Genomic DNA, 25,167 nt, shown 5'->3' on the forward strand with positions numbered 1-25,167 from the left:
TTACACATGTCATGATTATGAAGGTGTCATGTCAGTCTTATGCACACCCCTTCAAGTAAAGTGTAACCACAAATACTATAATTATATATATAAATATCACTGAAACAACACTGCTGTGGGTGATTTTAAGTGTTTTTGTGATTTCATTAGTAAGTTCATTAGTTAGACCTTTTAAAGTGGCACACAGGCTTTGATTTCTCTTAATGAATGTAACAAAGTGCTTCATTAATTAGGTTAATTACATGTTGTTCTTCACAGTCTCTGTTTGTCTGTTATATACGCCTGGTTTAGTTCAGTAGTTTTCCTCAGCTCTTTCTGCCAGTGCTTACAGATCTCTCTCTCTCTCTGTGTCTCTCTCTCTCTCTCTGTCTCTCTGTCTGAAAAAAAAATGGTTATTTTAAATTGTAATAATATTTCACAGTATTACTAATTTTACTGTATTTTAATTAAATAAATGCAGCCTTGCTGAACCGAAGATGCTTTTTTCAAAAACATTTTTTTTTAAGTCTGACCGATTCAGTCCAAACTTTTAAACGATTTTGAACAATATTAAAATGAAATTTTTATAATTGCATTTCAAATGATTTTATTATTGTTACATTTCACTTCATTATCGAAAACGTTAATTGAATAATTTTGAATATTTGTTTGTCAAGTTTAAAAGTTTTAATTAATTTTGAAGTGGCATTCTTAGTGTAGACTGAAAACATTAGAGATCTTCTCAACTTCTTTTAAAATAACGCTCTATCCCGCTTGTCTTTAATTTTGTCTCAGTGTATCTGATGTCAGTTCATGCCAACATCACTGGCCTGTGAAGACGCCAGAAGCCCGAGCCAAGCTGTAGTCGCTCGACGGGGCACACGTTTTCATGCGTCCGCTCAAATATGGCCTAGTTTCTGCAGTTCCTAGTTAAACAGAATCTAATGGGAGACTGTGTGTAGTTTAGTATGTCTGGAGTTGGATGCGTAATTGATATGATTTTTAAGTGACCTCATTTGACTAATAACTCTGTGTGTGTGTGTGTGTGTGTGTGTGTCTGTTAGTTTCAGCCGCTCCAGTAGTATGGCCTCTCGGCAAGAGACGGACTCAGACACGCAAGATCTCTCGCTCACATCGCTGACGTTCCCATCCAACTCCAAACACACCGAGAAGAAAGTCATGGTCCTCTCTCTGTCTGTAGTTTTGGGGAAGGTCCGTAGCGCGGTGGGCTGCGCTCAGCTCCTCATGTCCCAGAAGTTCCAGCAGTTCAGAGGCCTGTGTGAACAAAACCTGGTAAGTCAATCACAGCAGTTCAAGCACGAATGACAGAAGAAAGATGGCACCTTTCATTCGGCACAAATCCAGCAGTGTTGTTTTTTTACTTCGTGAAACATAACAGGGTTTCTGCAGGTCTTAAAACGCCTTATTTTGCCCTTCCACAAATTAAGGCCTTAAAAGGTCTTAAATCGGATCCGTCATGGTCAACAGCGCCAGCCAATCGGTGGACTCTCCTCCGCAGCTCTTCCTCGACAACGGTAACCATGACAACGATGTCGCTGTGACGACCAGCGGCCCCTCCCGACAGATCCTGACCCATCGCTCGACCACACAGAGCAGCTCCTCGTCCTTCTCCGAGAGTCTGGATCCGGCCCTCGACCCGTCATCCCTCCCGCCGCCTGACCCCTGGCTGGAGAGCGGGAACGGGCCGTTGCCCTTCCACAAATTAAGGCCTTAAAAGGTCTTAAATCGGATCAGGAAGTCTTACATTCAAATCACTGCATTAAATGTTGCACATGAATATCTTTATAAGTATTTTTGTTATGTTTTCCAGTACAAATATCTAAACACCTTAAATCAAGCATTTACTTGAGATGCCTTGTTGTCTTGTTTTTTGAGAAATTGATGAGAACAGATATCTGTCCATGGGGTATTAAAACTGTTTTCCTTTTGAATTAAGTTGATTTAAGTCTATTGGCAGATATTTGACCTTTTAATCCTAAATTCACTTCATTTTGATACATTTCTCAGAAAACAAGACTTCATATTTTGTCTTTTTTACATCTAAATTGAATTTTTTGACATTTGCGCTGGAAAACACAAATAATGAGGAAGAACATCACGTGTGCAGTGAGATCAGAAGGTACAGTCAAATTTATTTCCATATTCTTTTTAAGCAATTTTTTTTTTTGTGAAATGAATTAAAAAGGAAATAGAGATTGATTGGAAGTTGTATTTTTAAACTTTGAAGTGCTGTTAATACAACTCATTGTGTTCTCCTTAGACATTCACATTTAGAGACCATATTAACGTATTGTGTTCCCTTTAATTTATTCCTTAAATTTTGTTTAATTGGTTTTAAAAGGGTCTGTAAATTTAATTGCAAAGTCTTACATTTACCTCCATAAAACTGGCAGAATCCCTGATTCAGTGTGTCTTACCAGAATGATTTATTTTCAGTGTTTCATTTACTGAGACAGAAGTATACAGCATACTGAGAATAAATGGGTGTATATTATTCATAAAACTACTCTTCAATTCAGTGCAACAATTTATGCAAGAATGATTTTATGCAAAATATACACAAATTCAGGGATAGTTCATCCAAAAAGGAAAATGCTGTCAAGAATTTTGCGCATAAAAGAAGATATTTTGAAGAATGTTGGAAACCAAACTGGTAGCCTCTGACATCTATAGTATGGGATAAAAAATACACTTGACGTCAATGGCTACCATCAGATTTTTGGTTACCAACATTCTTCAAAATATCTTTAATGAGGCTCTTTGAAAGGTCTGTATTTCGGTCGGTTTTTGTTATAGCATGTATTCTGACTAAAGTTCAGCATTAGTGATCAAATCCGCTAAAATGGCAAGAGCAGCACATATACGCCGGTAACCATGACAACGATGTCGCTGTGACGACCAGCGGCCCCTCCCGACAGATCCTGACCCATCGCTCGACCACACAGAGCAGCTCCTCGTCCTTCTCCGAGAGTCTGGATCCGGCCCTCGACCCGTCCTCGCTGCCGGCGCCCGACCCCTGGCTGGAGAGCGGGAACGGGGGCCCCACCCAGCCGCTGACGGGGGCCACAGCGTGCCGGCGGGACGGTCACTGGTTCCTGAAACTCCTGCAGGCCGAGACGGGCCGGATGGAGGGCTGGTGCAGTCAGATGGAGAAAGAGACCAGTGAGCACCAGCTCTCAGAGGAGGGTAAGACCACATGTGTGGACCTCGGTGTGTTCTGCTGGACTTGAGATTGTAGGGGGGGCCCTCCAAAATCTAAAGGCCCCGAATGGTCTCACATATTTATATGATGTTTATGTTCCTGTGTCAGATGAGCAGACAGACATGCGTTTGTTTTAATAGTGCTCTCAAAAGTACTGATGTCGGTACTGAAATTTAAAAAATGTAACGATACCAGCATTTCCCGCCAGCATTTTGAGCAGATTCTTAAACACCGCTGATTGGCCATTGTGTTCACGTGCTCAACAGATTTGTCTGTGATTGGCTACAATGATCATTGCTTCACGCTCTTCATCGAGCGCTTACACAGATGCACACGGGAGCGTTTATCAGCGGATCCGTCTATGAGCAGATATATTAGGGATCCGCAGAGAGACGTGGCTTTCAAACGGTGTTGTTAAATCTAAATCTATTAAAAATGGTTTTATGTATCTGAAATAAAGCTCAAATAAAATAAAATATAAATATTAGATGAAACTATAATATATATATATATATATATATATAGAGAGAGAGAGAGAGAGAGAGATATTGCCCATAGCGTAACTGACCCTCGGTTTTTGTTATAGCATGTATTCTGACTAAAGTTCAGCATTAGTGATCAAATCCGCTAAAATGGCAAGAGCAGCACATATACGCACTACAGAGATGTGTCGCCCTCTTGTGGACAGCTGATGAAATACTTGTGTGAAATGCTGTTTATTTTTCTGTCTGTTCAGAATGTGAACGCAAACCCGAGACCCACGGCTCAAGATCTGGCCGGGTTTTGGGATCTTCTTCAGCTCTCAATAGAAGACATCAGCCTCAAGTTTGACGAGCTTTATCATCTCAAATCAAACGACTGGAAGCTGGAAGGAGACTTGCCGGAGAAGCAGGTACAAACACAGCTAATGAAACATCAGCAGGAATAGAAATAAATGCCATTGATGCCATGCGGATGTTAAATTGTCATTTGCAAGTGTAGATATTCACATTCAGAACAGTGTTATTTTAGTATTATTTATACACTTTTATAGTATTTGTTAGTATTTGGAATTTTTATTTTTTTCCTTTTTATGTGCCTTTGTCATTTTTATTTATTTAATTTATTATATGTATTTCTATTTAGCTTTAGTTTACACTATTAGTCAAAAGTTGGGAATAATAAGATGTTTTTTTGTTTTTGATTGAATGATTTAATGTTTTTGTCTCTTCTGCTCACCAAAGCTGCATTTATTTGACTAAAAATACAGTAAAAACACTAATATTGTGAAATATTATTACAATTTAAAAGAACAGCTTTCCCTTGTAATATATGTTAAAATGTAATTGATTGTTGTGATCAAAGCTGTATTTTCAGCATCATTACTCCAGTCTTCAGTGTCACATGATCCTTCAGAAATCATTCTAATATGCTGATTTGCTGCCTTATTATTGTCGGGGGGGGATTCAGTTAGTTGCCAAGTTTGTTGAAGTTTTGCATAAACTAAAATTATTGTGAATAGTTTCAGTGAGCAATAACAACGCTGACTCCAAAACATAAATGCATTAAGGGCTGCACAATTAATCAAATTTCTAATCGTGATTACAGTTACGGATGGGATGCCACAATTACATATTCAAAATCGCAATTAAAGAAAAAAATAATAATAATACTTGCATTATTCTGCGTGGTAAAGATATGTGTGTGTGTGTGTGTGTATGTGTGTGTATGTGTGTGTGTGTGTTATCTTAAGGGTTTTTACAATTGTTTTAATTTTAGTTTTAGGATAACATTATAATACCATGCATATTTTTTTTTTTAAAAGAAACCCAACCAATGGATAGTTGACATTTGAGGCTTAATACTATAGAAAAGCAATGCAAGTTTTTTAGGAAGAGTGTTTTCAGCTTGTTTATTTTCATATAAAAATATGACATGCATTTGCTTCAAGCAATGGTATAAAGCTACTCAAAACATCAATTTGTGATAATCGTAATTAATAATCGCAATTACAATTTCAAGGGAATAATCGACAGTTCTAGTTTTGTCATAATGGCGCAGCCCTAATTAAGAGTGTGTTTCTTATGGTTTGTGATCTTTCCAGCCGCGTGACGTTCAGGAGAACCAGAAACAGGCTCCTCCGGTGCCCAAGAAGCCTGGGAAGAGTAAACCCGGCCCGGGCCGAGAGAAGAGCAACGACGCAGTGGACAAACAGAGACAGGAGGCTCGCAAGCGGCTCATGGCGGCCAAGAGAGCTCAGTCGGTCAAACAGAACTCAACCACCGAGAGTGCCGACAGCATCGAGATCTACGTGCCCGAGGCGCAGACGCGGCTCTGAGGAGACGCACACCAAACACGCTCAAGGGCTCCAGCGTCACACACACAATACGAACAGCTGCTTTTGTCTTTTGACGCCGATGTTTAATAAACGCAGGTGACGGAAATGACGCGGTGCGAACGGAACACTTTTTTTTGGGACTGCCAAGGAAAACCTCACAACGAATCTTAATCGTTGCAATTAATAATATCTAGTGCTGTCAAACGATTAATCGCGATTAATCGCATCCAAAATAAAAGTTTTTGTTTACATAATATATGTATGTGTGCTGTGTACATTTATTATGTGTGTGGGTCAAAGACGTTAAGATGTCCACATCAAAAGAAATTTACAAAAGTGATTTTATGTCCATAGAAAGTACATTAAATGCAAGTAAAGTGTCTACTTTTAAGGTTTCAAATACGTTTTTGGAGAATAAAATGTTCAAATTTGGTTGAAATAATGTTACATAGTCATTCAGTGTAACACATATAGTTATGTAAAAATTCAAACAACATGTTTATTCTGACCTGTACGTATTTATATATAAAAGAATAAGGGAGCATATTAAATTTGATTGTGTTTTATATGAGTAAAAATTCTTAATGACAAATGGGCAAAACCTAGGATAGTGGCAAATTTAAAAAAATGTAAAATTACAACTAATTAGTATTTGGGGTGAAAGTAATTAGTCTTTTAATATGTCATACATTGATTTTTGTTGTAAATATGCCTGACGAGATTGTTACACTGAATGACATTTTAGTGGGCGTCTTCTCTAAATCAGGGAAAAATGTATGATATTTATTTTTTGCTCAGAAAAACAAAAAATTGCAATTAAATTTAACTTTTTACATTTTTTGGGGAAAAACAACAACAATTTAAAGCAGTATTACACTTATTGTTTTTATGCTTAAACTCTTTTTCGTCTTTGACCCATATATAAATACACACACGTGCATATATATATTTCAGAAAAATAGGTTATGTTTATATATTTAATATATTTATTTATAATAAATTATATGTATATAAATATAGACAAAATATATACTGTATGTGTGTGCATTTATATATGCATAATAAATATACACAGAACACACGCATATACTATGCAAACAAAAACTTTTATTTTGGATCCGATTAATCGTTTGACAGCACTAATAATATTATTATTGATATGATAATTAAGATCGAACTGCTATTGATAATGATCATTGTCCTAAATTCTATCAGATTGTTTGAAATGTTCTAATATTTTGGATAAGAACTCCTGTAACCCGTCTGTCGCCCACCGCTCGTGTCTTTCCCCGCTGAAATTCACGTCTTCCTGTTACACGCTTCGCTTTCTGTTCTTCTTCCTCTCTTCCTTCAGCCGGTGATGCTCCTCGTCTCTTATTTAGAGAAAACGCTTTTCTCCAGCCTGCTGCTGGTTGATAAACAGATGTCGTGTGTTGCAGGTGGCGCTCTTCCATTTCCTGTCGAATTTGTTTTGATGTTTACAAATCATGCATTGTGGGATATCTAACGAAAGCTGTCGTACCTCAGCCGCTTCTCCGTCTCAGGTCCTGGAGTCTCACGGTTGTCGATGTGCTTCAACAGGTTCTCAATCCCAGTATTCCTTGTTTTTTTCTGCTTTGCTTTAAGAAAAACAACCTAACCTGATATTTTATTGAATGAAGTGCCTGTGGATCATTATTGTGGGTAATGCTATGACCCCGTGAGATTATAATATCACGATTTAATCAGCGCTCCCTAAAACACGTAGTGTAGATGCTTTGTGGGCAGTTTGATAAAACTTAAGTAATGAGCTAAATATGATTTTATCATTCAGTTTCTCTTTCAAACTGCACTTGGCGCTCCTCATCATTTCATCCTTTGTATACTTAATCTGACTTCTGATTTGTCCAATATAAACTTACTCCGTTTCATAACTCTTTCCATGCACTACCATTAACAAGTTTGCGGTTGGTTTTAGGTTTTTGAAAGAAGTCTCTTCTGCTCACCGAGGCTGCATTTATTTGATCAAAAATACAGTAAAAACGGTAATATTGTGAATTATTATTACAATTTAAAATTGCTGTTTTCTATGTGAATATCTGTTAAAGGAACACTCCACTATTTTTGAAAATAGGCTAATTTTCCGACTCCCCTGGAGTTAAACAGTTGAGTTTTACCGTTTTCGAATCCATTCAGCTAATCTCCGGGTCTGGCGGTAGCACTTTTAGCTGTAGCTTAGCATAGATCATTGAATCTGATTAGACCGTTAGCATCTCGCTCAAAAATGAGCAGAGTTTTGATATTTTTCCTGTTTAAAACTTGACTCTTCTGTAGTTACATCGTGTACTAAGACCGACGGAAAATGAAAAGTTGTGATTTTCTAGGCCGATATGGCTAGGAACTATACTCTCATTCCGGCGTAATAATCAAGGAACTTTGCTGCCGTACCATGGGTGCAGCAGGCGCAATGATATTACGCAGCGCCTGAAAATAGTCCCCAGCTAGGTAACTTCCAATAAGCCTATTTTCGATTCAAAAATAGGTAAAACTCAACTGTTTAACTCTAGGGGAGTTGAAAAATGAGCCTATTTTCAAACATAGTGGAGTGTTCCTTTAAAATGTAATTTATTTCTGTGATCAAAGCTGAATTTTCAGCATCATTACTCCAGTCTTCAGTGTCACATGATCTTCAGAAATCATTCTAATATGCTGATTATTATCAATGTTGAAAACAGCCCAATATTGTTGTGGAGGCTGTGATACATTTTATATTTCAGGATTCTTTGATAAACAGAAGGTTCAAAAGAACAGCATTTATTTGAAATAGAAATCTTTTGTAACAGTATAAATGTCTTTACTATCACTTTTGATCAATTCAGTGCATCCTTACTGAATAAAAGTTGTAATTTCTTTAAAAAAAAAAATCGTACTGACCCCAAACTTTGACGTTATACATTATTTTTCATCACATACATTGTCATGAACTCATGAACTATTGCAGCTCTGCATTCAGTGACAAATGTCCCCCAGATCAGCGCAAACTGCGGCTCCACTAACAGCTCAGTGATGGGCTGTGTCGTTGCCGGTGTGAATTGCGCTTTCTCCCAGTCGTTCGCTCCATTTGGTGTCGGTTGAGTCGTTGACGCCTGCTGAATGTCTGACTGTCCTCTCATATTCAGCCCTGCAAACGGCTGACAGCCACAGATAAACCCAGAATAATGGATCAGGATCGTACAGGAGTATTTGAATACTCATATCCTGTGTTTAGTAAACTCGAGGCTCATATTTCCTGTGGGAAACCTGATTTAATAATGTTTTACCAGCCTTTTGTACTATTTTCCCAATGAAATCTGCATAGACGAGCACAAAAACTCTGCCATGTTGTATAAATAGAATTTAAATAATAGTAACTCCTATGTATTCTATATTTTTATGGTGTTTATGCATCATGAGTTATTTCATACTTCCTTTCATTTATTTTAAAAATAATTTATATTTATTTAAATGCATTAAAAATGCATTGCAGTAATTTTGTAGGGGGGGAGGGGGGTGGTATAAAAACTGCAATAGAGTAATGAATAAATATGAAATGAAAGGGATTATAAACAAAAACTTAAACAAAAAGTAAACATCTAGATGCATTATGGATCTAAAAACTGAAAAACATACCGAAACTGATAAATAATGTTAAAATGAGCATTTTCCATTAAATATAAATGAATACAAATCTTAATGTGGGTACCTTTTTCATCTTGTTTTATTTTCAGTTGTTCAGCAAATGCCTAACATTTGAGTTTTGCATCTTCACACGGTGATCAGAAGTTACTGTCAGCATTATCTGTATCTACACAACAGTTATTCTGTTCAGGGATTCAGTAAGCGGATGCTTTATGGTTGTAGTTATGACATACTTAAGCGTCTCCGATGAAATCAGACGCTCCTGCAGCACGAATGTCTTAAGCACTGAGAAGTACAGACAAATCAACCGACACCAATGTTTGCAAAAATACGCATTTGTCTTTGACTATTCACTCTATAGATACCATGTTACGATCATTTATTTGTCTGGACTTCTATGAAGACATTATTGTATCAGTTGGATGTCTTTAATTTGTCCACCTGACGACCTGTGTTTTTCACTGTCTAGTGCTTCAGTGTTGTGAAACTGGTTTTCACATCATTCATTTCCCGATCATGTGTTCACATGTGATCTCGATCATGTTTGTGGGCTTCCCTGAGGACGACGGCACAAACGCGGCCCTCGTGGATCACACACACAGAGCGTGTGCTTCAGAAGCCGTGTTTATCTCCTCAGCACACCAGATGCGTTTCGGAGAAACTCTCGTTTGCAACAGAGGGATGTGTGTTCTGCGCCTCTCTGTTCATGCTGCTTGGATACTAGATAAACTCTTTTATACACCTGTTAAGTGACTGAGCCGTAACACAACAGCGGTTGAACCCTCTCTGATCTCCACATCCACCTGACGGGACGCGCTCTCTTTCTTCAGCTGTTTTACTAGTTTTTGGGGGTCGTCAAACAATAAATCATCTAAATGCAAGAGTTTGTAGCAACAAGAATTAAGATTATTATTATAAAGATTGATAATCAATATTTTACGAAACAAGCACATATTTTACTGACTAGGATTTGTTCAATATGTCTAATGCTATATGAAGTTTAGGCTGTGTATGTCAGGGTCTTTTGTTTAGTAAGAAATACAGTAAATCTGAGTAAAGTTCAAACGTGTTTGTGACGCTTTATTCTTTCTCAGCACCCTATACATAAATATAAAATAAAGGAAATTAAATATAAAATATATTTATTTCCTCATTAAAAATGTAAAAAAGAAAAAAAATATCTACATTTTCAATGTGTTCTTGGTCTTTTGAAACCCATTTTCTCCATCCAGGTCAGAATGTGACACACTCGGAGGTTAGGAAGCTGTAGCTGCAGAAGTGAAATATGAGCAGTTCTTTTCAGAGTTTAGAGGAGTTGTTGTTCTTTGTGACTGAACTGCACATTCCTGCATATGAAAGAGTGAGATTTGCCACAGGCATTAAGAAAATACATCACAAATCTGATCTGTATGCAAACTAACACTGAACCATTTCCTACAAAAACTGCATTTATGAAAATACATTTTTCTTCCAGCAGGCGTTAATGTTCAGGCCGGGTTGGAAAAGCTACACTTTGTAATTTTGAGAAACATTTTGTTGTTCAGAAACCATAATGTTGCATATCCTGTCATGGTCCATATGCCATGAATATATTTGAACTTTGAGACTTTTAGGTTCAACAGGTTTGAGATACACAGGTTCAGACTCACGCGAACACTCACACAAACATTCATTTATATGAGCATTTTCCCTGACCAGCCCATATTTGTATTCTAAGCAGGGAACACAGATTTTTATATTGGATAGAAAGATTATTATTAATATGTATACAAGTATTATAACAAAATAAAAAAATGCTATTGCAATTAAATATGGGAGGTAGAATAAGAAAAATAGAAAGAAATATTCATAGTCAAAATTATAAAATAAATTATCTCTTTTTATTTAAACTAATTACATAAAAGGTAATTTTTTTAAATAATTGTAAATTACATTATAGATTAATTTAGATTTAGTACTAATATTTTATCGGCAGTTATATAGCTGAAAACTTTTGAAGTTTTTATTAAATCAAAATATATTTTATAGGCTATTTAAAATATTTTTAATGAAAATTTTATTTTATTTATATTATGAAAATATTTATGTTATTAATGTATTAAAAAGACAGTAAATATACAATAAAATGCATGCACAAATGAAAAGTTAAAATGGATATAAATAATAAATATGCGCACATATCAAGTGCCTAATGCAGATATTGCAGTATGTAAGAAAATAATGCAATGCAAAATAGGATTTACAAAACAAAAACTCAATATAAACAATTTATTTGTTAGAAGAGCACGTGTACAACTGTAGCACAATTTCACATAAAATATAAAGGGGTAGATAAAAATAAATAAATAGAAAGTTTAAATGCGATTCGAATTTGAAAACATTACTCTAGTTCCATTCAAAATTAGATAACTTATTTAAAAGCCTGGAAGATTTTGGAGTTTCCAAAAATGAAGATCTGGACTGCAAATTTAAAATGCAGCTAATGAAATTAACTCTCTCACAAGTGTTTGAATTGTGAGTTTTGAATGAAAGAGTGATGACACACAGATGTGGGGCCCTTATTGGCCCCTGGAGTGTGGAGGAGGGATCTAGAGCCTGTCATTGAGGGAGGACGGAGGGAGAAAGCGAGTTTGCTGGAGCAGCAGAGCTGCAGGTAAACGGCTGTTTGTCAGCACGAGCATCTCCCTCATGACACACTAATGAGCAGATTCACTGATTACTGGAGCTTCTCGTCTGATCTGACTCGTGTGTGTGTGTGTGTGTGTGTGTGTGTGAGAGAGGAACACACTCTCCGCTTGACGAGGACCCGCGTTTCCACACCAGCAACTTCCAGCATTTTGTGCATTTTTGCCAGCATCCAGGATGAAGCCCAACAAAAGAGGTGAGAGTCGTTTGCATGTGCGGCGTGTTGCGCGTCAGATCTGTGTCTCCACACGCTGTCCATCTGCGCGTGGCGTGATTTCCAGGCTGAACGCGTGAAACGCAGATATGCTCCTGATTCTGGCCTTTCCTGAAGCGGCTGATCCACGCGTTTGCTTTTCACGAGCTCGAATCTTTGCAGCTTTATTGACTTCCACGCGTTTGCTACATTGTATCATTGTGCTCCGATGACGTCAGAGCGCGTTTGTTTGTTCCCTTTCGCGCGTCTGCGCTGCGGCCCCGTCTGTTTATTCGCGTCTGCAAACAGACTTTTGTTTGATCGCTTTTGAAGACCTGTGTAGTTTCAAATGTAAGCGTTTTCAAAAAACGAGAAAGTTGCAGTAAATGACGCTGAAGACGCGGAGCTGCCTCAATCGTGTGTGTGTGTGTATGTGTTTGTACGTGGCCCTCGTGTTTGTTTGGGACTACAAATATTCTTCTGCGTTTCGGTCAGCATGCAGTGTGGAAGTAAGGAAGGGGGAAATGACGTCGAAGATGTGGCGTTCATTCAAGCATTTGTTGCATTGGTTTTATGTTAGAGATTCATGTGCATGAACTAATAGGTGTGTAATCGAGGAAAAAAGTCACATGAAATTCAGAAGGGCAGATGTTCCTAATATATTATTCCACTCTTGGTAGTTTTACATATTTGTCGACTTTTCAGTTTATGTAATATTCTGTAAAGCAGCTCTATTTTGGATTATGCATCCACCACTTCAAGAAACACACGTTTTCATTTGTCAAATACATTTAAGAAAATGCATACTGCTACAAATGATAAGTGAAACGGATACAGTTGCAGACTGGAGCATGAATGCCCAGAGGACACACACACACACACACACACACTCTGCTTTGTTAAAGTGGGTCTCAGGAACTCCCACATTTTTAGCTGCTCTTCAGGGCTTCAGGTTTCAGCAGGAGAAAGAAACTCTGAGCTGCTGGAGTGTGTCTGAGTTTAGCTATCACACAGAAATGAACGTGTGCTTTCCCCGTGACTGCGCTTTCTGTCAGAAATACAGTATTTAGGCTGATACTGTGATTTGTTGCTTAAGTAAAATGGTGGAAACTTGTCAAAAATGCAGATTCTTCTTACATTGAAGGAGATCCTGTAATGCTATTAACAACAATTGTAGTAACTGGTGTATATAGAGTGACACTAGGTAGTGCGGTGAGTTAAAAGCTCTTTTGGTGTGTTTTTGAAGATTTTAATTTGGTAGTTAAGGTGCTTGTCCAGAGTTTTTTGGCCTTGTCTAAACAGGCTTTGACTTTAGTTTTGGGTTTAAGGGCCTTGAAATAATGCACTTCTCAACCTTATATATACAAATAAAAAAAACTATGCAGTCTTTCATCTCAGTGCTAATGTATGTGATCAAAAACTCAAATGCAAGTGTTTTGGAATGGGCCAGTGAAAAAGCATATTCCCTTCAGTGGTGGTTACAGTCACCTATTGTTAATCGCCGTTTTGAGAATCAACTGCATGAATTATACTTTGCTTTATTTGGTGATAATGATTGTCTTCATAAGCAGCAGTTAATGCTTTCATGATAATGCTCATTGTAAAGTTAAAACACTTGTTTGGACCTCCTGCAAAGCTCAGCTGAGCACTAGATAAGCTTCATTTGCCTCTGGTTTGTGAGCGTCAGGATGGGGGTGAGGAGACACTGTCATGGAGAAGGTGTGAATGGAGGAGCAGTCCAGACTCTATAGTGTTTTGATGTGTAAATGGGGTGCAGTCAAGCGGATTTAATGGCTGACCGAGACAATTCAGTCGTGAGATAAGAACCGATTCGCTATTTCAGTTGCATGAGTTCAATTGCGTTGATGACATAGAAGCATTGCGTTGTAGGATGCAGTATTGCATGCGGTGTGTTCTCTTTTCCTGCACATTTTGCCAAATTTAGAAGATCCTCTGGCTGTTATGCATGCAAAAATGTGCATACTTTGCATAGTATACACATCTGTGGCATTTATGATAAACTTTTTGTGACCTAAACAAGATCACTTTCATTCCTCTGTCATGTATTGAGACTAGTATTTCTGTTGTCGTCTTCATCTCAGCTTTTGAGGAGGACCAGAACGGAGACACTGAGTTTTCTGCCATGTCGGACAGTGACCCGTGTGAAGACGACAGTTACCCTCTCAACCTGTCCACCAGCGGCAGAAGCGGGTCTGCCACCAAACGCCGCCGCCGCGGAAACCTCCCCAAAGAATCCGTTCAGGTTCTGAGGGACTGGCTGTACGAGCATCGCTTCAACGCTTATCCATCAGAGCAGGAGAAGCTGAGCCTGTCTGGACAGACGCATCTCTCTGTGTCACAGGTGAGGGTAACGGGATCCTTCGACCTGAACTTCTGCATGCAGTTTTCCATGCAAGTACAATAAAACTAAAACTGCTATCATAAACTTAAACTTTAGACCTGGATTTTAAAAAAATCTCCTTTACTTGCATTTATGTTTCAAAGCAGTATGATATTTTCCATGCAATTACAATGAAACTGAAGTTTTCCAGCTCAAAGTGCAAAATTGCAATAAGTAGGCAATCATAAATGTAATCCTATTTCGACTTAAATTTTAAAATGTTTTTACTTGCCTTCAGTTTCATTGTAATTGCATGGAAAATATGAAGTTTTCCAGCTCTAAAGGCAAAACTGTCATACTTTAATCTTATTTAGACTTAAATTTGAAAATAGTCCTTTACTCGCCTCCATGTTGTTTCAAACCTGTATGACAGTTTTCTATGCATTTAGAATAAAACTAAAACTTTGACATTTGAATGCAAAAGTATGACAAGTTTAAACTTTAAAGGGGACATAACACGCACCGTTTCTGCCAATCTCATGTTAATCTTGAGTACCTATAGAGTAGTATTGCATCCTTCGTGTCTCTGAAGAGTCTTTAATTTGATCAGATTTATAAGGAATTCTGCCCTTCACGACATCATGAAGGGCCATACTCGAAAAAAACTTTCCGAAACTTATTTAAACCTGGAAGGAGTGTATTTCGCACAGAAATACTCTGTCATACGACCAACTCGTTTTTTGACACTTTGGCCATGTTTAGCATGAGAATCCAATCCTTAACAGTGTAATAACTCACAATGCAATGGCAAAAATGTCCTTTTACTTCATGTTTTCAAACCAATATGATATATCCTTGCAATTACAATTAAACTTAAAAACTAAAAAAGTTTTCAAGTTCAAAATGCAAAATGATCAAGTATTACAAATTTAAACTTATTTGGGTTTAAAGTTGTAAACTGCCCTTTACTTGACTTTGTTTTAAATCAGTGCAATATTGTCCATGCATTTACAATGAAACTGTAGCACATACAGCAAAATTGTCACATTTTAATCTCATTTAGACTTAAATTTGAAAATTGTCCTTTACTCGCTTTCATGTTTTTCATGTGCTTTTCCTCTCTATTCCTCTGATAATCCTGGAAATATCAGGAAATTTCAAATGGGTTTTCCAGCCTTGGAAAAAATCTGGGGAATTAATACAATTTTAAATGGCCATAGAAAAGAAATGACCATTTCTATAGTCTGTTTCTAGTTAGTTATAATGTATTTATTGGCTAAACATGGCAAAATTGAAAATCTGGGGAATTAATAAAATTTTAAATGGCCATAGAAACGAAATGACCATTTCTATAGTCTGTTTCTAGTTAGTTATAATGTATTTATTGGCTAAACATGGCAAAATTACCACAAATGTGTCATAAATTTAAACTTACTGTTACCTAATTTTGAAAATGATTCTCTACTTGTCTTCGTTTCAAATCTGTACAATATTTTCCCTGCAAAACAGTGAAACTGAAGCTTTCAAGCACAAAAGAGGGCAAAATTACTATAAAAGTATCATAAATGGAAACTTAGTCTTAAATTTTGGTCTGTTCCTCACAGCTTTTATATGGTTTCAGAATATAGTACATAAGCCTGTTAATTTGGTTATGAATGTCAGTTGTCCTTTTTGTGTCTTAAGTGAGCATGTTTTTTCTTTCATGCTTAAGCTACATAGTGGACCAGAGACAAAAGTCTTGTTAATCATAATGTTCAGTTTAAGAAATGTTCTCTTTCTAGTATTTTCTTTTTTGTGTCTTTGATCCTCTTCTACATTTGGCTGTAATCTTCAAAGACTTGGACTTTCCCACACAGTCTGCACTGTGTTTTGTCCTTGTCCGAGAGCTGCGGTGTTGTCAGAGAGCAGGAATGCAGGCGGCGAGGCCTGTGCTGCATATTTCCTCTGGTCTCCATTAAAGCTAGCTGTCTGTCTGACACAGCATGCAGTTCACTGCGGCGCCATCAGGGGGCGCCAATTTAGGATTCAAAAAATGCTTTTTTTTTTCTTTTTGATCCTGTACCAAGAAATATTTAAGACCGTATCACCAATACAATACCTTCTTTAAATTGCACTTTTGTTATTTTTGGAGGATAAAATGGGTATAGTAATTGAATGTTAAATTAATGTCTAAATTGCAAGTTAATTGGTAACACTTTATTTTAAGGTCCGGTTCTCGCTATTAACAAACCATTAACTATGACTTTTGCCTTGATAAACTTCTAATTTGCTTCTTATTAACAGTTAGGAAGGTAGTTGTTAGGTTTAGGTATTGGTAGGGTTAGGGATATAGAATATGGTCATGCAGAACATGTGCTTTATTAGTGCTAATAAACAGCCAATATGTTAATAATAGGCATGCTAATAAGCAACTAGTTAATAGTGAGAATTGGTCCCTGTACTAAAGTGTTACCAGTTAATTTTTTAACTGATAAATGACAGGATCAGTCATTTATCAGTTTCTGTAGTTCAACATTTGTATCAATTACTATGAAGCCTATTAGGATATAATAATATTACATTTGGCTTTAGATGGTGCTTTTTCTTTCTGTTCCTCTGATAATCCTGGAAAATCTGGAAATATCAGGAAATTTCAAGTGGGTTTTCCAGCCTTGGAAAAATCTGGGGAATTAATACAATTTTAAATGGCCATAGAAAAGAAATTACAATTTCTATAGTCAGTTTTTAGTTAGTTATAATGTATTTATTGGCTAAAAATGGCAAAATTACCACAAATGTATCATAAATTTAAACTTATTGTTACCTAAATTTGAAAATGGTTGTTTACTTGTCTTCGTTTCAGGCCAGTACCTGGACTAATGTATTTATTGGTTAGAAATGACTGATAGTGTGAGTGTGATTCTTTCATTTATTTATATATATATATATATATATGTATATGTGTATGTGTGTGTGTATATGTGTATATATATATGTATATGTGTATATGTTTGTATGTTTGTTTGTTTGTTTTATTTATTTATTTTTATTTATTTATTTATTGATTTATTTATTTATTGAAGTCAAACTTATTTTAATAGCACTTTTCACAATACACACCGTTTTAAAGCAGATTATACAGAAAATCATGATGTTTATATCTTCATGCCTATTGTGGATTTTGTCTGATTAGAGCTTCCAATATTATAGTTTACATTTTGTGATGATACAAGCAATCAAGCAGTTTAGATTCGCTATGTACTATATATCGGGCTACATAAGTATACTGTATGTATTCTGATGAACTTTATATAATGTGATCAGTCCCATGGCATTTTTAGTTTCTAAAACTTTAGTTTCTAAAGTCTTTCATTTTGTTCGTAGATCTGTAACTGGTTCATAAATGCCCGCCGGAGGCTCCTGCCGGACCTGCTCAGGAAAGACGGCAAAGACCCCACTCAGTTTACAATGTCACGGCGCACCAGCAAACCAGACAGATCCGCCTCCCCGGAATGCCCCGCCTCTTCGACACGCCCCTCTGTCATCTGCCCCGCCCCCACATTGGACTTGAGGCTGTTGGGTAACACTGCGACGGCAATTTTGGCTGGAGCCGGTTGCTTGCCGTCGTCAGGAAACCGAGGCGGCAGTGTTCAGGCTCTGATGCAGCTGGACACTCGAGGTCTGCTGAGACGGGAAGGCCTAACTGGAGACCAGTACCTGACGACTATACCGTATGCTTCTACCTCTGTCCCAACCCTGGGAGCGGTGAGCCCGACTGGGGTCCTGTTCAACACGCCTCCACCTACCCCACCGGAGCTATGCCCTCAAGATTTCAGCGATCTGAAGCTTCTGATGGATGCGGCCCTGCAGCGAGCGGCCGAGCAAGAAATCAGTCAGCAGAAAGAACAAACGATGCAGCAACAACCAAACGGACCTACAAACGAAAGTTCAAGAGCGCTCATCCAGAAAAGCGATTCGGAGACTCCTTCAAGGGACAAATCCGATGCTGCACCGAGCTTGACGGAGAGCTCAGTATTACCCGTATCGGTTCCCATCATGAGCCACTCTTTTTCAGGCCCTCCCGTCGATCTAAGCATGGCTGGTGTCTCCGATGCGAAATCTGGAAGCTTTGCGTGGAGCGTCCGACAAACCGGTCCACCTGCGAATGTGGTATCACACACATGGGTTTCGCAGTACACACGTAATACGGTCACGGAAGCGGTTAACTAAAAACTCAAGCAGACGAAGTCACTTTAGACTCCATTTGTTTGCTTCTTTTTGTTGGAAGACTCTGGAGCAGATGCCTCCCCAAATCGTTGTCACGGATACCGTTTGGATGTTGCTTGGTACCCAGAGAGGCTCTTCGCTGAAATTCTCTTCAGGGGATTCCGGAGTGAAGCTTCTCTACACCACAATGTATTTTTAAGACATTTTTAAAAACTTTTTAAACCAAAACCCTTTACCTTTTTTTTTTTAACTATGTGAAGTTCACGGGCATGCATAAAATGCTCTTCGAAAATAATCCAGCATTTCAGACTCTGGGATCTTCGAGACCAAGTGGAGGCCCTTTCAGGTGGAAATATTACCATGTGCAAACACCAGCAAACCTGTGCAACTTGGGTTTACAGCCAAGAGATTTTAATTTGAACGTTTGTAGTTGAAGTGGCCTTGCATTGCTTTTGATAAAGAAGCTCCACGTATGCCCGTTTTCCTCAGTATATCCACTAGGGTTAGCCGTCTGTCTGTCTGTCTGTCGTATAGCATGCTTTACTTATTTGTTGTGATCTGTGAATGCAAAGACCAGCATGCAGCATTTAAATGTCAGCATTTAGCAACCAAATACGCTCTCTTCGATTTAATACTATGCTCCGATTTTGCCTGAAAAGCCACTGCTGATGAAGCCTCTACTTCTACAATCTCAACTTTGAAAGTCTCTCCCAGTAGTGTGATATTTGTCATATTTCCTGCACTTTATAGTCCAATTTCACCTCCTCGTCGTTATGTCAGGATCGTCTATCCAGTCTCAGAATAAGATCCGAGCGCTCTCGCGTGTGCCGTGACGTGCGCTTTTGGAAATTGATCGTACTGCAGAGATCATCCCTCACGTCTCGTGTCTGTCTGAGGATGCGGGAGGGAGAGAGGGAGGTCGTCTCAAAGACAGCCGGCATTGATTTTCTTCACTTCTCATGTAACGTGATCATAGGGCTGCAGCTTTATTTTTGCTGAAATGATTATTGTTCTTACAGTATTGTTAGGTGAAGTAGATGATCAGCATTAATAACTGTGTTTAACATATCTCAGTGTAGAGGGAGACGTCATGCGTATGTGTTAGTGAGCGGATTTATTTTTGATGCTAAACGTGTTTCGTGCATTTCCAAGATGAATTTAAAGTCTGTTTGTACCTCTCTGAGATGAACTGAAGTGCTTCTTTCTCGCTCAGCATCTGTGAATGTATCTAGAGAACTAACAGATATTATTTAGAAACAGAATTATTTCCAGTTGATTTCATGAGCAATCTCTTGAAATCTTTTTTTTTTTGACACTAGAGGATCTAGATGCATTATGATTTTATGCTTGTAGTTTCCATGAAACTGAGAACAGATTAGTCTTTATAGTAATGATCTTAACCTTTTAATATGCTTATGGTGCGGTTCACGTCATTTCAGTTTATTCACTCACGAACGTGCCATAATTCTGATTAGTTTTTATCATGCTGCGTAATTTCTCATTGAGGTCACGTCTGTAGTACTGTACATGTTTCTTCTTGTTTTTCAGTGTCTCAGGTTTGTTTATTGTAGTTTTTGATGGACTTTTCCTTCTTAGGTTTGAGTCATTTTATTTCCTTCTCTGACATCACAAAGGGAGTTTTTAATTAAATTCTAAAAGGTGCATTTTTTTTTTTTAAAGCCACGTTTGAGCTGATTATGAGAAACCGACTGTAGCATCACAAACTCTATTACAGATCTAATTAACTAACATTTCGAAACCACTGTGATCGTTGGGTTAGTTACTGAAACAGTGATAGGTACTGGAAGTAAATCTATATATTTCATATAATGTACTCTATTTTTTCACCTCTTCAGAAAGACCAATATTAATATTCCTGGAACTGTATTATTGATGTTCTTATTGCAAAAAGGGTCTTCTGGATGACAATGTGAAACATGTAAATATATCATTCAGGTTTTTGTCTGGCATACACTCTAAAAATGCTGGATTAAATATAACCCAGCGCTGGGTTAAAAAGGGACCTTTTTTAGAGTGTAGACCTGCTTTTAATGTGTATATACATCAAATATGCGTAACTCTCTCCTGTACGACCAATGGATTTTTTTTTTTTTAAGATTGTGTGTATGTATAACTGAGGACAGTAAAGCTGGCATTTGTGCCTTACCTGCTTCCTTAGAAAACCTTTGGACTAGTCTGTGCAATATCTGCCTTAAAATTTTATTTGATGTCTTTTTGTACAAGCATTACAGAAAAATAAAGCTTCGTTTTTCATATATTTGTATTAATGTTGTGGAGTAATGGAAATAGCTTTATTTTACAGATTTTCACACATTAGGATATTTGTGATGATTTCTGCATGCACAGAAATACTTGAGACCGTCTTTATTTCAGTATAAAATGTTTCATGTTCATATGATGGATGACTTCATGTCTGAGAGCTGCCACATGATTTTATAAGCCAGATATTCACAGGGTTTGATGGGAAAATACAAGTAGCAGTACCACCACAACTTATCCCAAAGTCTGCGTCGAAGAGGAGAACGTGCAGCTTAAATAATAAAGATGAGCTTTTTTATGAATTTGTCATGCTGTAGTTTTACTTCCATGAATGACTTTCTATAATGACTTTAAAATGTTTAAAAATACCCATCGTGTTTTCTATATCTGATAATATCTCTCAGTAAGATGCTCCTTATAAATGCACATGGAAACATACCTATGCCTACAGGTTTATGGCATCTCCAATGTAATAGTTTCATTCCGAGTTGCACAGATTCAGAAAGCTCAAGACGTCCAGCTGCAGCTGAAGAGTGCATTGCTTTAAGCTACTAAAAAACACACTGTAGTCCCCCATAAAAACACAAAATACACATTGTTAGCATTGTAATCTGGTCATATCAAATGCATTTGGAGAAAAAATACTACTTTTATAGATCACTGAATATTTATTACATGAAATGGTGTGTTTTTCTTGACTTCTAAATGCTGATGTGTTTGTAATGTGTGCTCTCTGATCGTCTACATGTCATCTTTGTCTTTGGCCCCGTGTTTGAGAATCCGGGTGAATTCGCCGTAGTTAAAGTTGCCCTTTTTGTCAATGGGAGCCTCTCTGAAGAGCTCGTCCACATCTTCATCTGTGAAACGATCTCCCATGGTGGTCAGCAGCTCTCGCAGGTGGTCTTCATGAATGAAACCTGTACAGACGAGAATCAAACACACAGCTAGAGCAGCTGATTTGTTTAAGATGCAGATCAAGCAGGTCTGAGATGTGAACTACCTCTGAACATTGAGGCACAATATCTGCATTTTGAGAAATCATTTCCATATCTTTTATTTGCTGAATAAAGTTCTAAAATTCTAGTGTATAACCTTTAATTTATATCTAGTACAGATGTATCTTAAGTCATGCATGTAAGCATCTAGAATATGTAAGTAAAGGTTTTTTTTTATTAATCCTGAATTTCTGTTTCTATTACCTTTCATTCTATTTTATTATTTTTCTTATATTTATTATTTATTTTTTAATTTATTATAGTAACTTTATGTATTTTTTTTATTCCCATGTATGTATTTTTATATTTATGTATCATATAAAATGTTCCTATTTGTCTCCCCTCTATTATGGAGGCCGTTAAAAATAAATGTATTAAAATTAAAAATAAATTAATGTATTAATAATTATGGAAATAAATACATTTTGGAAAAATAAATAATAAAATTAACAAACAAATAAAGCTGAAAAAAAAATTAAGTAAAAAAAAAATATAGAAAATAATAAATTAAGGGGGAAACGTAATACAAAAATAAATTAACAATAAATAAATGTTTTATCAAGTCATATATTCCTTTATTAATTTTTCTATTATTACATTTATTTATTTATTTTCCATTTTTGAAGGTCTGGTCAAATTCTTGATATTGAGGCAGTTTTTGTTTTACCGGATCCTTCTTCGTCGAAGCAGGCGAAAGCGTTCCTGATGACGTCCTCCGGGTCGGTTCCGTTGAGCCGTTCTCCAAACATAGTGAGGAACATGGTGAAGTTGATGGGCCCTGGAGCTTCGCTCATCATGCCCTCCAGGTAATCTTCAGACGGGTTCTTACCTGAGCACAGGTACCACACACACACACCAAAGGGAAGGTCAGTATTTGATCCAGAAGACTATTATTATGTCAGATCCTCTCCGTCAGACTCACCCAAAGAGGCCAGCATGTCATGGAGATCCTCTTTATCGATGAATCCGTCTCGGTTCTGGTCGATCATGTTGAAGGCCTCCTTGAACTCCTGGATCTGTGACTGGTCAAACATGGCAAACACGTTTGAAGTGGCTCTCTGTGGCCTCTTCTTAGTGGTCTTTCCCTTCGCTCGCTTGCTGGACATGTTGACGGAGTTTCAGGTCTGGAGAGAGCAGAAGATGTTGATTAATGTTTCTGCAGTTATAGGCTCCAGAGTAGATGAAGATGTAGAAGAAAATGTCAAAGTCAATCAGTTTGGGTTTTTGGTTAAATGCAGGAAATAAGGTCTGTGTTTAACACGAGCTCAAGATATTTTGAAATCCATCAGTAATACACCCTTGTGTATTTTTTACTTGTCTTGTAAAAAGTGGTTGATAATAGCTATCTCCTACAGAAGCTGTCGGGACATTAAACGTCATCAGACCAAACAGGTCAACTCATCTACTCACTTTTACAGCCTCCTTGTGTTTATATGCATGCTCTTGTAAACTATTCTAAATCAAACTTTCAGGGAAAATGTTTCTAAATAAAGACTCGATGTTGAGGTCATGTGAGCGTGGTGTAGTTCATTTATAGCCTACGTTTAGCTTTTTACTTCTGCCCATTTTATTTATGTTTCAAAATTCATAAATGTGTTCATTTGTGAAGATTATCATGATAAAACATATAATCCAAAAGCCAATGGAAAAATCCTGGAACCAGTGTGATGCAGGGTGATTATTCATATCTGGTCTTTAATAATGTTCTCAATACATTAGCAGAAAAGCATTTATACATCATTTATGGACTTTTTTTTCTGAAAAAATAAAAATAAATAGTCAACTAAATGTTTTCTTTTAGATTGTCATTCGATGTTTTTTTTTTTTTCGTGTTTCAGAACATTCAGAGAACATTCAACAGTAACATTCCCATAATGATAAAAATGATAAATGATAAAATAAATAAATAAAATAAATCCTCAGTGGGTATTAGATTGATTGATTGAATGATTTCTGTGATGTTTTTTGTGGTGTTAGTTTGTTTGTTTTTCATCCTGTTTGATTAAAATACACAAATCATCATTTGAAAATATGGTTAAAATATGAAAATTAATCATGCATAATAACCACTGACAGAGTTCAGAAACTGTCCAAATCAGGGCTATTAGAGTTAACTAAAACTAAAAACTTTAATAAAAAAAAAACAAATAAAATGTAAAAGCTAGCTGCCAAGGCAACTTTTTCTCATTTTCATTTAGTTTAACCTGATGTACTAAAATAACTAATACTAAAACTGAAGTAAAAATGAATAAAAAGTATATAGGCATATTAAAAAAAATGAATAAAAATTACAAAACAGAAAAAAACCCTAAAATTTAAACTAAAATTAAAATGAAAACAAAGTATAAAAAGAAAAACTTATTAATATTCATCTGGTCCAAATGCACCGAATCACAGTATACGTTCACATAAAATATATTTATATGTCCAGCTCTCAGAAAGACTCACATTAGTCAAGTCACCTTTATTTGTATAGCGCTTTATACAACACTGATTGTGTCAAAGCAGCTTTACAGTGTTAAACAGGAAAATAGTTCTCTGAGAGCAGGACTGTAAAGAGGTTTAGAATACGAGGATTTATAGACAGACCAAAAGTCACTTTAAGATGTGCCTTTTAAGACTAAGAATTTAGTTAGCAGTCGCACTTTCAAAGTGGTTGTTCTTTAAGGATATTAGTCAACTTTGATCTAGAAAACATTTGATATCTGTAAACAGAGCAGATTCACTGAAGGCCAGTAAAGCCACGAGCATCAGATGTTACAGATGGTTTCTGTTGAGTTCAGTGTGAACAGGAGCACATCGTAACCATCTGTTTCAAAACACATCAGACATTTATGAAGACATCATTCATTGTGAATATGTAATTAATGTTATACAGTCCTGCTGGATGACCACAGTCAGCTACCAGTCATTTTCATATCTGTGTTTTTATTGCTCTTGTGTTCAGAGTTTCTCAATATCTGCTCAATAAAGTAAGCAAATGCTGTGGAATGATCCGTTTATTCCTTCTATCGCGCTGGTACGTATGCAAACATGCTGCTCAGTGTCTTCACATCACATTCATCTTACACTGAAGAAACATACTTCCTATGCAGCACTAATTGTCTGTTATGAATATGGGTAAAATCGTATTTATATCCTACAATTGCTTCCTCATTTTGGTATAAAATGCTGTGTTTTAAACTCTCTTGACTGCATTATTCCTGTGTTGTGTGTTTTGTGAGTATGAAGTATAGGACCAGTATATATGGAACTGATTAACTATCTGCTTATTTTCAGGCAGTGTGTGTG

The 25,167-nt window shown here is 36.9% G+C and overlaps 3 protein-coding genes across 5 annotated transcripts in view; 2 read left to right on the top strand and 1 right to left on the bottom strand.

Annotated features, from left to right (window-relative positions):
- The window catches only part of dlgap4b (discs, large (Drosophila) homolog-associated protein 4b), a 106,207-nt gene extending 100,479 nt beyond the window's left edge, over positions 1-5,728 (top strand). Inside the window, exons 10-15 of the mRNA XM_016489245.1 lie at positions 1,044-1,161; positions 1,460-1,686; positions 3,029-3,210; positions 3,469-3,596; positions 3,939-4,094; positions 5,286-5,728. Of these exons, the coding sequence (XP_016344731.1) occupies positions 1,044-1,161; positions 1,460-1,686; positions 3,029-3,210; positions 3,469-3,596; positions 3,939-4,094; positions 5,286-5,519 (1,045 nt within the window). The 3' untranslated portion in view covers positions 5,520-5,728. The remainder of the gene's footprint in view (positions 1-1,043; positions 1,162-1,459; positions 1,687-3,028; positions 3,211-3,468; positions 3,597-3,938; positions 4,095-5,285) is intronic.
- Positions 5,729-11,508: 5,780 nt separating this feature from the next.
- LOC107690816 (homeobox protein TGIF2-like) lies at positions 11,509-20,570 on the top strand. Of its 3 annotated transcripts, none has more exons than XM_016489232.1 (3): positions 11,509-12,658; positions 14,157-14,416; positions 17,759-20,570. In XM_016489232.1, the coding sequence occupies exons 1-3, from the start codon at positions 12,628-12,630 to the stop codon at positions 18,602-18,604; spliced, it is 1,137 nt and encodes a 378-aa protein (XP_016344718.1). In that variant the 5' UTR covers positions 11,509-12,627; the 3' UTR covers positions 18,605-20,570. The 3 variants fall into 3 exon arrangements, with proteins under 3 accessions (XP_016344718.1, XP_016344720.1, XP_016344719.1); XM_016489234.1 differs by having other exon boundaries at positions 11,509-12,405; XM_016489233.1 differs by having other exon boundaries at positions 11,509-12,057.
- Positions 20,571-20,807: 237 nt separating this feature from the next.
- Positions 20,808-25,167, bottom strand: part of myl9b (myosin, light chain 9b, regulatory) — a 7,216-nt gene continuing 2,856 nt past the window's right edge. The window contains exons 2-4 of the mRNA XM_016489235.1: positions 22,799-23,000; positions 22,544-22,705; positions 20,808-21,798 (exon numbers count right to left, since the gene is read on the bottom strand). Of these exons, the coding sequence (XP_016344721.1) occupies positions 21,623-21,798; positions 22,544-22,705; positions 22,799-22,982 (522 nt within the window). The 5' untranslated portion in view covers positions 22,983-23,000 and the 3' untranslated portion in view covers positions 20,808-21,622. The remainder of the gene's footprint in view (positions 21,799-22,543; positions 22,706-22,798; positions 23,001-25,167) is intronic.

Source organism: Sinocyclocheilus anshuiensis, unplaced genomic scaffold (assembly GCF_001515605.1).
Source record: "Sinocyclocheilus anshuiensis isolate Anshui unplaced genomic scaffold, SAMN03320099.WGS_v1.1 scaffold1753, whole genome shotgun sequence".
In the NCBI taxonomy this organism is placed as follows: Eukaryota; Metazoa; Chordata; class Actinopteri; order Cypriniformes; family Cyprinidae; genus Sinocyclocheilus; species Sinocyclocheilus anshuiensis.

Coding starts and splice junctions, on each gene's coding strand:
- LOC107690816 (XM_016489232.1), top strand. CDS start 12,628: ATGTTAGAGATTCATGTGCATGAACTAATAG. Junction 12,659..14,156: donor TCATGTGCATGAACTAATAG/GTGTGTAATCGA, acceptor TCTTCATCTCAG/CTTTTGAGGAGGACCAGAAC. Junction 14,417..17,758: donor CGCATCTCTCTGTGTCACAG/GTGAGGGTAACG, acceptor TTTTGTTCGTAG/ATCTGTAACTGGTTCATAAA.